The 17,702-nt window shown below is 34.8% G+C and overlaps 4 protein-coding genes and 1 long non-coding RNA gene across 10 annotated transcripts in view; 3 read left to right on the top strand and 2 right to left on the bottom strand.

The window, feature by feature from the left end:
• Window positions 1–2,172, top strand: part of LOC127845933 (uncharacterized) — a 165,771-nt gene extending 163,599 nt beyond the window's left edge. Inside the window, exon 4 of the mRNA XM_052377112.1 lies at window positions 1,985–2,172. Within this exon, the coding sequence (XP_052233072.1) occupies window positions 1,985–2,172 (188 nt within the window). The remainder of the gene's footprint in view (window positions 1–1,984) is intronic.
• Window positions 1–17,702, top strand: part of LOC127845103 (uncharacterized) — a 365,628-nt gene that overhangs the window by 87,454 nt on the left and 260,472 nt on the right. The window lies entirely within an intron of this gene.
• Window positions 1–17,702, top strand: part of LOC127845106 (uncharacterized) — a 271,505-nt gene that overhangs the window by 142,137 nt on the left and 111,666 nt on the right. The window lies entirely within an intron of this gene.
• LOC127845108 (uncharacterized) lies at window positions 9,876–11,553 on the bottom strand. Of its 5 annotated transcripts, none has more exons than XR_008033058.1 (4): window positions 10,975–11,553; window positions 10,648–10,779; window positions 10,319–10,365; window positions 9,876–10,121 (listed from the first exon to the last, which is right to left on the bottom strand). It is a non-coding gene; the product is annotated as an uncharacterized LOC127845108 (long non-coding RNA). The 5 variants fall into 5 exon arrangements; XR_008033059.1 differs by lacking the exon at window positions 10,319–10,365 and adding an exon at window positions 10,413–10,497 and having other exon boundaries at window positions 10,695–10,779; XR_008033055.1 differs by lacking the exons at window positions 10,319–10,365; window positions 10,648–10,779 and adding an exon at window positions 10,413–10,497 and having other exon boundaries at window positions 10,881–11,553.
• Window positions 13,232–17,702, bottom strand: part of LOC127845104 (uncharacterized) — a 443,587-nt gene continuing 439,116 nt past the window's right edge. The window contains exon 11 of the transcript XR_008033052.1: window positions 13,232–13,279. The gene's annotated coding sequence lies outside the window, so the exon portion shown is untranslated. The remainder of the gene's footprint in view (window positions 13,280–17,702) is intronic.

Genomic DNA, 17,702 nt, shown 5'->3' with positions numbered 1-17,702 from the left:
AGTCTTTATTAAACTCTGTCAGAACATATCTTCTAATGATATCTTAGCTTAGTTGATATATTTCCGGATCTTTAACACGAATGGCCGACTGAAGGTTGAGCATTTTCCCTCATATGACTGTAGTGATAAATTATCGATGCTCAAGCCGATTTGTTTTTCAAATTACATGACATTCGGTCAGAACATACGTTCTTATGACAGCTGAGTTCGAAACTTGTTCGGGATTGTTGAAAAACTAGAAAGACTTGACCGCCACTCTTCATTACACTTATTCAGAACATTTTGAGAAGTAAGAGCTAAACAGCTCAAAGTGTCAGAGGAACAATGTAAGCATTATGCCTAATAACATTAAGTTTTATTGCTGTTAATCTTCTTAAATTGCACCGTTTACGTTGTATTATGACAAAAAATAATATGTTTGAAAACGTGTCGGGATTTTTGTAATTTGAAATGTCATATTCTTAATACTTGGCATTAAAATCGAAATAGTTCCAACGTGATTTTAAAACTAATTTAAATAATCAATGTACCGTTTTAATTTGAAATCAAATTCTTCATTTTCTAACGATAATGTTTCGTATTTTCAGTATGAGTCTCCGACGATTGTGTTATTTCGCTGACGCATTTATATAATTCATTCATTTTTTATTCTGTGACCGAAACTAGAAAATGCTCTTGTTGTCAAACAGTGCATGTCGATGTATGGTGATATCTTACACATGCCTTATATACTTAATAACACAATTCAACGTGTAACTACTTGGTTGTTTTTATTTGTCATGTTTTGCTAATTGCATATGGTATTCTTTACTTAATGACTATTCTTAACAAACTAATATCTACGCTTTATATTATTTCTTAAAATCCAGCTCAGAAGCCATAATAAATGTTTCAAGAAAAATAGTGTTATGCCGGAAACTCTCGAGAAGTTTACCGTCAAAGGGAAATTTCACAATAACAATAAATTATAAAGATCCACAAGGTTTAAACCCATTTGTTAGCTATATAATTCAACTTCACTTCAGCAAAAAATAATTGAAACATACAAATAAATGTAATTGACATTAAACCATTTATGCCTAGCGTCTAGAAAAAATGCCTTGCCAAACAGCGTACACCAAGATGAGACGCCGCATGATGCGGCGTCTCATCTAGGTCTGCGCTGTTTGCTTAAAGGAATTTCTGTTAAAAAAATATTCTTTATATAGAAATACATATACTAGACATCCCTAATTTTGGAAATAAATTAATCCAATTTAGAAGGATGGTAGAGTCCACTAGGCATAAAAGGGTTAAATATTAAAGTGAGCTAGCAAAACGTTTGCAAACACTTGTCTATTACCCTACAGAACAAAGCATTGTTAATGCAAATTAGCAGATTTGCAACCTTATTGCAGTTTGTAGATATGTTCAATTGTTGGCATTTAATTATACCAATCTTATCTCGTTGCAGTAATTTTGATTTGTATGGCAGTAGGAACGGTATACTCTGTACGGGAGATAACCGATGCGAGGTGTTTGGTAATACAAGCTGTCTGGGTTGTCATTTATTTATGCATGTAGATACGGGAGTGTATCTAAATAGTATATTTTCAATAGTTGATAGAACATTGCCATTGTTAGTTTACACCCTACGGCATATTCATTGTGGATTATAGATTGATTTTAATGATTCATTTATACCAGCATGCATATGACTAGTAATGTGGAACACAACATAGTATGAATATAACACTCATACAAACGTATTGTAAACGTGTTTGCAAGTTGGAAATAATTTAAGTGAACCATTCGAAAAAATAAAACTTATAGTATTGAATATTTTAAGCTAAACAACACTACAATAATACTTCTGATTTATATGTATTATGACGGGATGCGTTCTGAAACTAAAACATTGTTTTAGTTTTAAATATTCAATATTGAACAAATGCAACCACATTTACTATGTATAAGCATTGCTAAAACTTTATTATTTTTTCAGATTCTGCCAGTGTGGGCACATTGGAATTTCCGGTCTGCATTATTCTAAATATTGCCGATCCAACCCAGTGCACAGAGCTTCCCCCTGTACTTCCCTCCATCGAAGACATTGACTTGACCCGTGTCACATGTTCCTGTACCTGGCTACGCAGTCTGCTTAGCATGATGCTGACAAAAATTGTAATATGAAATGTTGGCTGAGCAATTGTCACTTAACTGCGTGTGGAGAGGGCGAAGTCAACTCATCATACACGACTGGATACAAATGTGTAATAGTATATCCAAACAAAAGCATATCAATAAGCCTAACTGATGATACCGGTCTGTGGGAGATTCTGCATGGTCTGAGTATTAAGAGTCTGAGTCTGGATGGTTTCGGTTACCGTGGTTGTAGAGTGAATCATGAAAAGTCGTTCTCACAGACGATAGCATCGCTCTCAAAGCTGGAAGAACTATCTATTGAAATGGATGAATTGACTCCTTGTGTGTTGGAGGCTCTTCATGGTCTGAATATCAAGAGTCTGACTCTAAGCAGTAAGGAGTGGGGAGAGTTGCATGCAGAGTCGTTGACGCAGTTGCTATCATCGCTCAAGAGGCTGGAAACACTTGGAATTTGTGTGACTGAAGACAGTCCTGGTCTGTGGAAGGCTCTCCATGGTCAGAATATCAAGAGTTTGAGTCTGAGTGGCGTGCGTAAATCTTCCGGTATTGATGTGAAGCATGCGGAAACGTTTTCTCAGTCGCTATCATCACTCACACAGCTGGAAACATTAACACTACATGTCCATACATACATCGCACTGCAGGTACCTCAATCATTGAAGTATTTAAATATCTACTCTTACACAATGCTTCCATCCAAAGTGCGCGAACTTGTGGACTCACTGGCTATATATACTCATTCAATTGGGATTAAGCTAGAATTTGGTTGTGCTTCTAGTATTGATCCCCCAGAACGAATCCCAGTTCAGGAATACATTCCATTTCAACAGGAACTTGCTGCACGGAAAAATGTTGCAATGAAACGATTCCGAATATATGAATGGCCTGATTCTGCCGGTCGTGCCATGTCTGTACGTGACATTGGTGATGTTGATGACGTTGCTAGCGATATCCTTGAAGATGATGTTTATAAAAGATTTGCTGCATATATCGATCGTTACAATATCAATCGAATTTCAATACTCATTGAGATAAGTCCAGGCTCACTATCTTGAATTAGTGTTTGTTTTTGGTGGATACTATATTAATATGGACCTTGTTGTATATTAAATTTATATTGTAAAAATTAAAACTGTTTTGACATGTGGCGTATAATACTTTTTTATGTTGTTTCTCTATACATGAAATTGGGCTATAACATAATATACTAGCTTAATGTGTTGTTGACTTTTCGACGATAGGTAGATATGGTAGAACATTATATACATATGCTCATCTTATTTTTAAAAGATATTTCGCCGGAGCTTTTCTCTTATATGTAGTTATTATTAAAATCAACACAATTGTGTAAATACGGCTCCTAAGTCGTTATACCTTGAGATTCAAATCAGTGAACAACATAATGTTTATTTTTGCGTCCGAGCAAGTGACAAACTACTAAACGAAATCAAACTGTAGACAGATATTTCGTTTATGCTTTGTGTCAATGTTATTGTATAAGTTTAAATTCAATGTATGCCTTTGTTTTAATGACTTATACAATGTGGAACATGTTGATACAATTTTATTAGTGCGCTTTATAGCATGTACATGTTCACATAATTGTCAACGCATTTGACTTCACCTATAAATATTAAATATTTCTTCTTTAATAAATATATAATTCAAACTGCTTGATGTGTTCAAATGTATCATATAAATATGTTTTATATGCATTGTATGCATAGTGCCTGTCAATTGATCATTTAAAAAAAAAATACCCTTTAAACATCGATAATGATAGAGCTTTGTTTTCAGATGTAACAAGAAAAAAAAAATTATAATAAAAAATAATATTTGTCCGTAGTTCTATGCTCTCAAATAATGTAGTTTTATAAATGTACATGTCTAATTTATTAATATTAACCAGTAGCGGCAGTTTCAGATTACTCAATTGTTTAACGTGTGTTGCTTTTAAATTGATTGTAATAAGTATCGTCATTGGTTAAAATAAAACTAAACATGTCTGATGAAGATCGGATGAAAACTACTTGAATTTAAAAGCGGACACCATGGTTAATGCGTTAAACTAACTAAGTGACCCAGCGACCTAGTTTTTGACCCGGCATGACCCATATTCAAACTTGACCCAGACACCATCTAGATACAACTTCTGACCAAGTTTGGTTAATATCGGATGAAAACTACTTGAATTAGAGAGCGGACAACATTCTGAATGTATAAAACGCACTAAGTGACCCTGTGACCTAGTTTTTGACCCAGCATAGCCCATGTTCGAACTTGGTCTAAACATCAACTATATACAACTTCTGACCAAGTTTGGTGAAGCTCTGATGAAAACTACTTGAATTAGAGAGCGGACACCATGCTCAATGTTTAAAAACGCACTAAGTGACCCCGTGACCTCATTTTTGACCCGGCATGACCCATATTCGTATTTCACTTAGACATCGTCTAGATACATTATCTGACCAAGTTTGGTGAAGATCGGATAAAAACATCTTTAATTAGAGAGCGGGCACTTAATCCGGAACGACCAACCGACAGACAGACCGACCGACCAACAAGGTCACTCCTATATACACCCCTAAACTTCGTTTGTGGGGGTATAAAAATAGCATTGTTGGCGTTAACTTTGTTATTAACAATAATAACTCTTAGCGTGATTAAGTTGATGTTTCACTGACGATGATGCTGAAAGATGCTGTCGCTGTTGTAATTGCTGCTGTGGTTTCTGCTTCTGATACCGATGATGATGATGATTCCGACGACGACGATAACGGCGTCGACGATAAATACGACGACAGCGAAGAAAAGGATAAGGATGATGATAATGATGGTGGTGGTAGTTGTCGTGATGATGGTGGTGGTGATGATGGTGGTGGTGGTGGTGATGATGATCATGCTGCTGATGATAATGCTGCAGCTACTGCTGATTATGATGATGAAATAATGTTGGTGCTGCTGATGAGGATGATAAGGGTGAGGATAAAGATAAGGATGAGGATACAGATGATAATGATGATGATAATGATTGGGATGAGGATGAGGATGATAATGCTGCTGCTGATTATGATGACGATTAACCGAGGAATATTCAATAATGGTTTTTCTTTTATGCTTTCCGGTGGTTTATCATTGAAATAAAACTGGAATTCTACTGTTTCGAACAGTGAAAATTAACAGTGAAAAATATCAATATTTTTCACTGTTTTACTGTGCAATGACATCATTTTTTCGACAAAATGACGTCATAAATCCAGCGATATTATCCAGTCATACTCTTTTACGATGTAAATAAACGGTGAAAAAAAGCATACAATAAAAATAACATTTGTTGGATTCGATGCAATATAGATTTTAATTCACTCGTGATCATAGAAAATATATTTTTGGTTGCGCCACTCACTCGTGAACATATTATTTTATATGATCACTCGTTAAACAAGTGCTGTTTGTAAAACATGCATGCCCCCCATATGGGCTGTCAGTTGTAGTGGAAGCCATTATGTTAATACGTTTTTTGGCAATGTGACCTTTGACCTAGTGACCTGATCAATATACCTATGAAGTTTCATGATCCTAGGCATTAGCGTTCTTGAGTAATCATCCGGAAACCATTTTACTATTTCGGGTCACCGTGACCTTGGACCTAGTGACCTCAAAATCAATAGGGGTCATCTGCGAGTCATGATCAATGTAGTAGTTATGTACCTATGAAGTTTCATGATCCTAGGCCTAAGCGTTCTTGAGTTATCATCCCGAAAAACCATCTGGTGGACGGACATACGGGCACACGGACTGACATACGGACCGACATGTGCAAAACAATATACCCCCTCTTCTTCGAAGGAAGGCATAATAAAATCGATATCCCATCGAATCCAACAAATATCCTCTATATATTAAAGGCAACCTTTGAGCATTTGTTCATAAAAATATGTATTAATACAATTCGATATACACGCGTGTTTTACGACAAGGGAGAGCATCCAATAAATAGAAATTGCAGATACTAACATTTTATATTGAAGTTCGCAAGGCGTATGATATCCATGATGAAAATGACACAGTATTATTGTGAATGTATATATTAGGATAATGTTGGCCGTGAATGATGTGTTTTAAAGATATGAACATTATCCGCTTGGACCTGGTTAGAATACCGAAGGAGAAAGTTCGAAATAAATAAACGTGCCTATAAGGAACATGAAATAATGTTAGTAAATAATACTACAAAAAAAGCTTTTAGGACTATTTACAAATACTTGAAAAATGGTCATTTCAAATAATATCAAAAAGTAAATTGTTTACATTATTTATTATTAGTCTTTATTTAAATAAATAATAACATTTGCGTTTAATAGAAACTAATAAGCATACATTGCCAACATAATTTAGTGTCACAAAAGACACACAATTATATATTACAAGATTTAGAAATTAAAATTAAAAAGTGTTTGGCAAATTGGTTTCGTACACTGTTGAATTTTATGACACATAGAAAAGTTTCATGTTACATAATAAACTATGCATTGATATGTGGCAATTTTGTTTTATGATATTAGCTGTAACCTAAACTTGTTCAAGACAGTATAATGAACATTTGATCTTCCTCATCAATACAACATTTATCAAATGCAATAAGAAATAAGTATAAGGAAAACATGTATACTGAGCAGTCGAGATCAAGAAGACAAAAGGTGGGTCCATACATAAAGTAGTGTACGTGGTATACCCACAGTATTTTCTTGAATAAAAGACAAGTAACAATATTTTGCAATTTGCACTGTCCTTACAAACATTTTCAGTAGGAACAATATGCTGACATTATAAGACTCAATTAATTATAATGCAAACTAATTATGTTTTACATGTAAGGTGTCAGTGGGATTAAAATACACGCTTACATCATCTAAGACTGCGTGGAATCTACCTACACCTACAAAAAACAGTGGAAATTCTTCATACAATTTAAGTTATGTAAGCGGAATTTTTTAATTAACTTACAGTGACTTTGACTTTTATCTAGTTTTCCCAAGCTACGTCTACACGTAAGCTAACAATTCATACAATTTAGGAACAATACCCTAATATAAAAGCGGTGAGCTAACAATTCATACAATTTAGGAACAATACCCTAATATAAAAGTGGTGAGCTTACAATTCATACAATTTAGGAACAATACCCTTATATTAAAGCGGTGAGCTAACAATTCATACAATTTAGGAACAATACCCTAATATAAAAGCGGTGAGCTAACAATTCATACAATTTAGGAACAATACCCTAATATAAAAGCGGTGAGCTAACAATTCATACAATTTAGGAACAATACCCTAATATAAAAGCGGTGAGCTAACAATTCATACAATTTAGCAACAATACCCTAATATAAAAGCGGTGAGCTAACAATTCATACAATTTAGGAACAATACCCTAATAAAAAAGTGGTGAGCTTACAATTCATACAATTTAGGAACAATACCCTTATATTAAAGCGGTGAGCTAACAATTCATACAATTTAGGAACAATACCCTAATATAAAAGCGGTGAGCTAACAATTCATACAATTTAGGAACAATACCCTAATATAAAAGCGGTGAGCTAACAATTCATACAATTTAGGAACAATACCCTAATATAAAAGCGGTGAGCTAACAATTCATACAATTTAGGAACAATACCCTAATATAAAAGCGGTGAGCTAACAATTCATACAATTTAGGAACAATACCCTAATATAAAAGCGGTGAGCTAACAATTCATACAATTTAGGAACAATACCCTAATATAAAAGCGGTGAGCTAACAATTCATACAATTTAGGAACAATACCCTCATATAAAAGCGGTGAGCTAACAATTCATACAATTTAGGAACAATACCCTCATATAAAAGCGGTGAGCTAACAATTCATACAATTTAGGAACGATACCCTCATATAAAAGCGGTGAGCTAACAATTCATACAATTTAGGAACAATACCCTCATATAAAAGCGGTGAGCTAACAATTCATACAATTTAGGAACGATACCCTAATATAAAAGCGGTGAGCTAACAATTCATACAATTTAGGAACAATACCCTAATATAAAAGCGGTGAGCTAACAATTCATACAATTTAGGAACAATACCCTAATATAAAAGCGGTGAGCTAACAATTCATACAATTTAGGAACAATACCCTAATATAAAAGCGGTGAGCTAACAATTCAAACAATTTAGGAACAATACCCTAATATAAAAGCGGTGAGCTAACGATTCATACAATTTAGGAACAATACCCTTATATTAAAGCGGTGAGCTAACAATTCATACAATTTAGGAACAATACCCTAATATAAAAGCGGTGAGCTAACAATTCATACAATTTAGGAACAATACCCTAATATAAAAGCGGTGAGCTAACAATTCATACAATTTAGGAACAATACCCTAATATAAAAGCGGTGAGCTAACAATTCATACAATTTAGGAACAATACCCTAATATAAAAGCGGTGAGCTAACAATTCATACAATTTAGGAACAATACCCTAATATAAAAGCGGTGAGCTAACAATTCATACAATTTAGGAACAATACCCTAATATAAAAGCGGTGAGCTAACAATTCATACAATTTAGGAACAATACCCTAATATAAAAGCGGTGAGCTAACAATTCATACAATTTAGGAACAATACCCTCATATAAAAGCGGTGAGCTAACAATTCATACAATTTAGGAACGATACCCTCATATAAAAGCGGTGAGCTAACAATTCATACAATTTAGGAACAATACCCTCATATAAAAGCGGTGAGCTAACAATTCATACAATTTAGGAACGATACCCTAATATAAAAGCGGTGAGCTAACAATTCATACAATTTAGGAACAATACCCTAATATAAAAGCGGTGAGCTAACGATTCATACAATTTAGGAACTATACCCTAGTATAAAAGCGGTGAGCTAACAATTCATACAATTTAGGAACAATACCCTAATATAAAAGCGGTGAGCTAACAATTCATACAATTTAGGAACAATACCCTAATATAAAAGCGGTGAGCTAACAATTCATACAATTTAGGAACAATACCCTAATATAAAAGCGGTGAGCTAACAATTCAAACAATTTAGGAACAATACCCTAATATAAAAGCGGTGAGCTAACAATTCATACAATTTAGGAACAATACCCTAATATAAAAGCGGTGAGCTAACAATTCATGCAATTTAGGAACAATAACCTAATATAAAAGCGGTGAGCTAACAATTCATACAATTTAGGAACAATAACCTAATATATAAGCGGTGAGCTAACAATTCATACATTTTAGGAACAATAACCTAATATAAAAGCGGTGAGCTAACAATTCATACAATTTAGGAACAATACCCTAATATAAAAGCGGTGAGCTAACAATTCATACAATTTAGGAACAATACCCTAATATAAAGGCGGTGAGCTAACAATTCATACAATTTAGGAACAATACCCTAATATAAAAGCGGTGAGCTAACAATTCATACAATTTAGGAACAATACCCTAATATTAAAGCGGTGAGCTAATAATTCATACAATTTAGGAACAATACCCTAATATAAAAGCAGTGTTACTGAGTGTAGTTTGTCTAATTTTGATAATAGTGACATAGACTTTAACCCAACTGGCTCGAAATGGAATCCAGGTAATGTATGTAAGCTGGGTATACACTTCCACAAATCTTCAGCAATCCAATCATAAGTAATTGATCAAAGAACATAAACTGTTGCTGCTTATTCTCAAGTCTTAGATGCATAAATATTGACCTATAACGATTGGCCCCTAATTTACTTCTGAAGACTTAAATTTAATAAAAGCAAGAGAAACTGTCGTCCCTTATTAGCGCTTGTAGACTTCATAGACTCATCTGGGACAATCCTATATGCACATGTATTGAATACATAATAAAAGCAAGAGAAACTGTCGTCCCTTATTAGCGCTTGTAGTCTTCATAGACTCATCTGGAACAATCCTGTACGCACATGTATTGAATACATAATAAAAGGAAGAGAAACTGTCGTCCCTTATAAGCCCTTGTAGACTTCATAGACTCATCTGGGACAATCCTATACGGACATTTATTGAATACATAATAAAAGCAAGAATAACTGTCGTCCCTTATTAGCGCTTGTAGACTTCATAGACTCATCTGGGACAATCCTATATGCACATGTATTGAATACCTAATAAAAGCAAGAGAAACTGTCGTCCCTTATTAGCGCTTGTAGACTTCATAGACTCATCTGGGACAATCCTATATGCACATGTATTGAATACATAATAAAAGCAAGAGAAACTGTCGTCCCTTATTAGCGCTTGTAGTCTTCATAGACTCATCTGGCACAATCCTATATGCACATGTATTGAATACATAATAAAAGCAAGAGAAACTGTCGTCCCTTATTAGCGCTCATAGACTTCATAGACTCATCTGGAACAATCCTATACGCACATGTATTGAATACATAATAAAAGCAAGAGAAACTGTCGTCCCTTATTAGCGCTTGTAGACTTCATAGACTCATCAGGGACAATCCTATATGCACATGTATTGAATACATAATAAAAGCAAGAGAAACTGTCGTCCCTTATTAGCGCTTGTAGACTTCATAGACTCATCTGGGACAATCCTATACGCACACGTATTGAATACATAATAAAAGCAAGAGAAACTGTCGTCCCTTATGAGCTTGTAGACTTCATAGACTCATCTGGGACAATCCTATACGCACATGTATTGAATACATAATAAAAGCAAGAGAAACTGTCGTCCCTTATTAGCACTTGTAGACTTCATAGACTCATCTGGGACAATCCTATATGCACATGTATTGAATACATAATAAAAGCAAGAGAAACTGTCTTCCCTTATTAGCGCTTGTAGACTTCATAGACTCATCTGGGACAATCCTATACGCACATGTATTGAATACATAATAAAAGCAAGAGAAACTGTCGTCCCTTATTAGCGCTTGTAGACTTCATAGACTCATCTGGGACAATCCTATACGCACATGTATTGAATACATAATAAAAGCAAGAGAAACTGTCGTCCCTTATTAGCGCTCATAGACTTCATAGACTCATCTGGAACAATCCTATATGCACATGTATTGAATACATAATAAAAGCAAGAGAAACTGTCGTCCCTTATTAGCGCTTGTAGACTTCATAGACTCATCTGGGACAATCCTATACGCACATGTATTGAATCCATATTTTTTCAAATCACAGCTCAAGTATGTTTATATGAAGTCACTTTCTAAATGCAGGACACATTCCATTAGGCATATATATGTAGCATTGTCCAAGTATTATCTATATGAAACTCTAAGTTTTATTTAGCAATAACAAACAAAAGCAAAATACAACTACATTGTTGGAAATCATATTATCTAAAAGTCCTACGGTATAAACTAATAATAAACACCTTAAAAATGCATTCTACTTGAATGTAAATGAACCCAAATAAAATAAGTTCATCCCGATACATACACCTTAGCTATTTCTAGACGCTCATTTAATACTAATGTTAATATTGTTCAAAATACAACAATGTATACAATTAATTTAAACAGACAAAAACATGGTGTCTATGAAATATTCCCAAATGAAACAAAACATTTCATTTTAATCTATAACAAATTCATACAGGGAACTATATATATATTATTACAGATTTCAATAAGACATAATATCATTTATAAATATTAAATACACAGGATCAAATAAATGATGACACTTATGCATTTAACGGGTGCTTCATTTAAAAAAATTGCATTTTCCGCTCCACACTGCACTGCATAAAATTGAAACTTCACTCGAAAAATCTTATCATACAATATTTTGATCATTAAATTATTAAAATGAAGCAACGAATAATACAAACTAGTGAAATTCAGCGGAAATGCTATATCAAAGTTAAAACAACAAAACCTTATCAAATTTTGATAATAAAATAAATATAATTTGTTTTGTGTATTCAACCATATCAACACAATCTAAATGGTTTTGTAAGCTACATCGAAATAAGAATTATACAAAATATTTCTGACATTAAAGCAAAACTTATAACAATTATAATTACCGTAGACATTCATGTGCAAGTAATTAAAGATGGTTTATTTGTTCATATGTTGTGAATAGAGCGTTTTACTATAACAAGGAACACACAAACTACTTGAAAACAAAAGTGGCATTCACTATTTTCCACATTTCCAAGAATGGTGAAATTCAGCAGAAATGCTATATCAAAGTTAAAACAACAAAACGTTATCAAATTTTGATATTATAAATATAATTTATTTTGTGTTTTCAAACAAATTAACGCAATCTAATTGGTATTGTAAGCTATATTGAAAAAAGAATTATACAAAATATTTCTGACATTAAAGCAAAACTTTTAAGAATTATAATTACCGGTAGACATTAACGTGTAAGTAATACAATATGGTTTATTGGTTCATATGTTGTAAATTGAGCGCTTTACTTTAACACGGAACACATAATCTACTTAAAAACAAATGTGGCATTCACTATTTTTCCACATTCCCAAGAATGGTACACCTAATGTGAAATCAGCAGTACATCAAAACATAAAATAACATCAACATCTTAAAACTTCACGTACCATAACATGTTGAACAAATTTGCTAAATAAATTGTTAACATTTGACCAAGAGAATATTTCTGATATTAAAACACAATCGCTGGTTAATTTTGTCTTATTAGTTTATTATTGGCTTCCATTTTAAAGTAGTTTAAATGCTTATGGCGATTTTCACAGCAATGACATAATGAAAAGTGTGGAATATTTTCACTGTTTACTGTTTGAAGAATTGCATCACCAATTCGATATCAGTGATGTCTGTCACATAACCAGAGTAACAGGTGTAATATTCTAATCTTTTACAAAACATCAGTCAGTCAGTGCAAATTTAATAACCTCTGGTCCGATCTTCAGGTCTCCAGTGTCAAGGTCACGGCCCGTGTATAACTGGGCCCACACTGGACAGTGGTCACTCACGACCCCGACCCACGTCTAGCCTTTGGGGATCCAGGGACTGGACAGGCCCTCTCTTACGACGTCACATTGACCTGTACAGAGGAATAAAATATATTACCATAAAACCGTCTAAAAGAACATAATCGTATACTTCTGATAATCATATGCGCAGATTTTAAACCGGAAATGAACAAACATTAACAAATTATCTCCATATGTTAAGCTTTTCAACAATTAGTTTGCATATTTACTGTTGGATTGTTTGCGGAAATAATGGCACATAATTTAATCTCCATGGTTTGACAATATGATACATTTATGTTCATTTGAGAATCAGGAACAAGAACTTATTGATAAACATTTTCATTGATAAACATACTTAATTCAATCGATATTATTTACCTATTAATCAATAGTAAGCAAAGATTAAATAAGCAAATTCATTGAATTGATATTCCCCGCCAATATGCTTCTGGACACAAAAATAATATATCTGACACTCAAAAAAGGATTTTTTCAAGATACAAAGGGCCATAACTCCATTATTAACAGATGGTGTACAATGCCATTTGGCGTGCATCATCCTCTTATCCTTATACATACTCATTCAATGAAATCCGCCAAAGCACTTCCAAGATATGGCTATGGACGGACGGACGGAAAGACGGACAGACGGACAACACCAAAACAATATCCCTCCGCCTATGGCGCGGGATAATAAACATCAACTGATGGAAATCTTCAACACAAATCTTTAACAGTACACAAAGCTTTGGATCTGCAAAATCAAACACAATATAACAACAATATTAACAAGCACATTTGTTGAATTGATATCCCCTGCCAAAGATAAATTTTGAGATGGACGGACAGACAGACGGATGGACAGACAGACTGATGAACAACGCCAATTCTATATCCCTCCGCCTTTGACGGGGGATAAAATAATTTTTACCAGTGAACACTTGTTTTGTCTGTTTAGATATCCAGATGCTATCGTATGTCTTGCTGCCTTTTTTGTTGGCGTCACTTATGTTTGTGAAGACACCGTCGGCAACACAATTGAGATAGCCTAGATTTCGAAGATCATCAAAATCTAAAATAAACAAAAACATCATTCTTTTAATATTAGACACCTTATATGAAACATATCTAATTGAATTTTTGAATGCACATAGTTTTTAACAGATTTCAAACTTAATTCAGAACAGATTTTAGTAAAGTGACGTTCTACAAGAATAAGAGGTAATTATAAACAATCTTTGGAGTAGCCTCCCTTATATGTTATAACTGTTGCCAGATTATTTTGCATAAAGCTAGCAACTCTACTTTATGAAAAACACTGTAGCTACAGAAAAACAATACATCATGGAAAAGGGAGAAGATAGACCTCCTGGAAGCCGCCAGGCCGAAGAACATCATCTCCACCAGGACCAACACCACCATCCATACATGTACCAGACTGGGGAGACAGCACAAGTTGGAGGAGATATAAGAAAGTTGAAAGCTAGCTTGGTTAGTAGAGAACAGGACTACTAACCTGAGGATCAACAGTGCGTTTCCCGGCCCGCTCACATAACTTGTGTTGGAACAAGTCTTTCAATCCTTTAAACTGCCATTCTTTCCTTCCAGAGCTTCAAGTAAAGTAGCTGTCAGTTAATGGCTAAATTGTGTGCACTTAGTACTGATAAAGCAGCAAATCCATGAAATGCAAATTAAAGGATATGTTTATGTAGTAATATGGAATTAAGTATTCAACGTATAATCTGTGCAACTGTTATTGTTTGTTAAGCATTAATTTTAGGCTGATTTTAGTGGAATATAAATATTCAACAGACGTTGTTTATATATGAAACAAGGGCTGTTTGTAAAACATGCATGCCCCCATATGGGCTGTCAGTTGTAGTGGCAGCCATTGTGTGAATACGTTTTTTTGTCACTGTGACCTTGACCTTTGACCTAGTGACCTGAAAATCAATAGGGGTCATCTGCCAGTTATGATCAATGTACCTATGAAGTTTCATGATCCTAAGCCTAATTATTCTTGAGTTATCATCAGGAAACTCACTGTAAACTTGACCATTGACCTAGTGACCTGAAAACTGATAGGGGTCATCTGCCAGTCATGATCAATGTTCCTATGAAGATTCATGATCCTAGACGTAAACATTCTTGAGTTATCATCAGCAAACCATTTTTCTGTTTCGAGTCACTGTGACCTTGACCTTTGACCTAGTGACATGAAAAGTAAAAGAGCTCATCTGCCAGTCATGATCAATTTACCTATGAAGTTTCATGATCCTAAGCGTAAGCATTCTTGATTTATCATCCGGAAACTATTTTACTGTTTCGAGTCACTGTGACCTTGACCTTTCACCTAGTGGCCTGAAAATCAATAGGGGTCATTTGACAGTCATGATCAATGTACCTATACAGTTTCATGATCCTAGGCTTAAGCATTCTTGAGTTATCATCCGGAAACCATTTTACTACTTTGAGTCATTGTGACCTTGACCTTTGACCTAGTTACCTGAATATCGATAGGGGTCATCCGCCGGTCATTATCAATGTACCTATGAAGTTTCATGATCCTAGGCGTAAGCATTATTGAGTTATCATCCGGAAACCATCTGGTGGACGGACCGACCGACGGACCGACCAACATGTGCAAAACAATATACCCCCTCTTCTTTGAAGGGGGGGGGGGCATAAAAAGAAGAGGCAGAATTCAGAAAGTTGGATGTGGGATGTAGTAATTGTTGAGGAGAGGTAAGGGCAATATGTTAGGTCCGGGTCTATTACTCTGGTGAACTGAATATTGTTTTGCCTCAAACAAAACGCCTCATAAAAATTTCTCTATACCTGGCAGAGCGGTCATAATGGCCTCTATAAGGTTGGGGATATTGTCAATCTCTGCCTGCAGTCGACCGATGTCCTCATTCTCCAGACCGGTTGCCTTCAGATGTACACTTACCAGTGCGCAGTCAAAACCGCTGATCTGTTGAATTATTTTATACCATATTATTTTTCGATTTCATTGTAAACATTTCTACCACGTAATAACGCAATCAATTTACCAGGGACCCTGACAAATCATCGTGCCCAAAGGATGCAGCAAAATTTAAATCAAAACAGTTCTTTGCCTCAAATAAAAATATTTTTATTACCTTCCGGTTAACATGTCAACACGTACATCGAAAATGAGATCTATAAAATAAAATAAAAAGCGAGTGATCTGAGTGCAATCTGTGTTTCAAATGGATGGATTATAGTAATATGGACTATTGCACGAGAGCCAAGTAAAGAACTTTTGTTAAATGTGCTTTAAATGACTTTTCTAGATATATTTTCCTCCCGCTCTGTATTCACGCGGGTGGGGTATTTTAATATTCAAAATAATCAAATTTATATATAGCAATCACAAAACTTATCAACAGGTGACAAACAAGTTCTAGCCTTACAGCCTATTATCTGTTACCCGTTATGTGCTGTGAATTCGTCACGCATGATTAATTCGTCTAATTGAATACAATGAAGTGCATCACTCTGAATAAACCGTTATAAACTCATAAAGACCACAGAGAGACTCGGATTTCTACCTTATAACATAATAAACAATACAACAATGAGCAAAAGACAACACTCATCCACGGCAAGTGAGAGTAACGCAGCCGATGCAGCCGATACTAGCCTAATAGACGTGCATGTGTTCGAAACACCAGACGCAAATAAACTAAACAAACAGAACAAAAAGAATAGTAAAAAGTCGAAAACGGAAAACGAGAAGCAAAATCAAAAAAGCATGACGGACTTTATACAAAGCGGTGCATCAAAAACCACGACAGAGCATACCGAAACACCATTAGAAAAACGCTTAGACGAAATTAGTGCTAAACTGTCACATATGCTGACAAAAAATGACACATCATTTATTAGAACAATAATAAAGGATACACTTGAGGAAATTAAAGAAAAGTTCCTTGGTAGTGTGTTAAAAAAACTAGAAGTAATGGAGGGAAGCGTGTTCGAAAGCAAAAACGAAATAGATGCCCTTAAAAGAACAATTAAAGAACAAAGGAGCGAAATTGATGCCCTGAAAAAAGCGCAGCAAGACGCAGAAAGCATCCACAACTCCAGTCAAAATGATCTGGAACAATACGGACGAAGGAACAGTGTCCGAATTTCTGGTCTAGCCAATGACTCTGACCAACAAACATCGATGGTTGTGGCCGACGAAACGATATCGCTGCTAAGTAAAAAGCTCGGCCTAAAACTCGAAAGTAAAGACGTCGACGTTGCCCATCGTCTTGGAAAATATACCCCGAATAAAAACAGACCGGTAATCGTGAAATTTGTCAGGCGGCAAACAAAAATCGACATAATGCAACGTGCCAAGCTTCTTAAAGGTACGGGCGTTTTCATTAATGAGGACCTAACAAAGATCAATGCGGAAGTTTTATCATCATTGCGTCTAAAAGAACCCGCGTTGGTAGAGAGGGCCTGGTCTCGCGAAGG

Source organism: Dreissena polymorpha, chromosome 9, assembly GCF_020536995.1.
Source record: "Dreissena polymorpha isolate Duluth1 chromosome 9, UMN_Dpol_1.0, whole genome shotgun sequence".
NCBI classification, from domain to species: Eukaryota; Metazoa; Mollusca; class Bivalvia; order Myida; family Dreissenidae; genus Dreissena; species Dreissena polymorpha.
The sequence above is the reverse complement of the archived record's forward strand: the minus strand, read 5'-3'. Positions and strand labels throughout refer to the sequence as shown.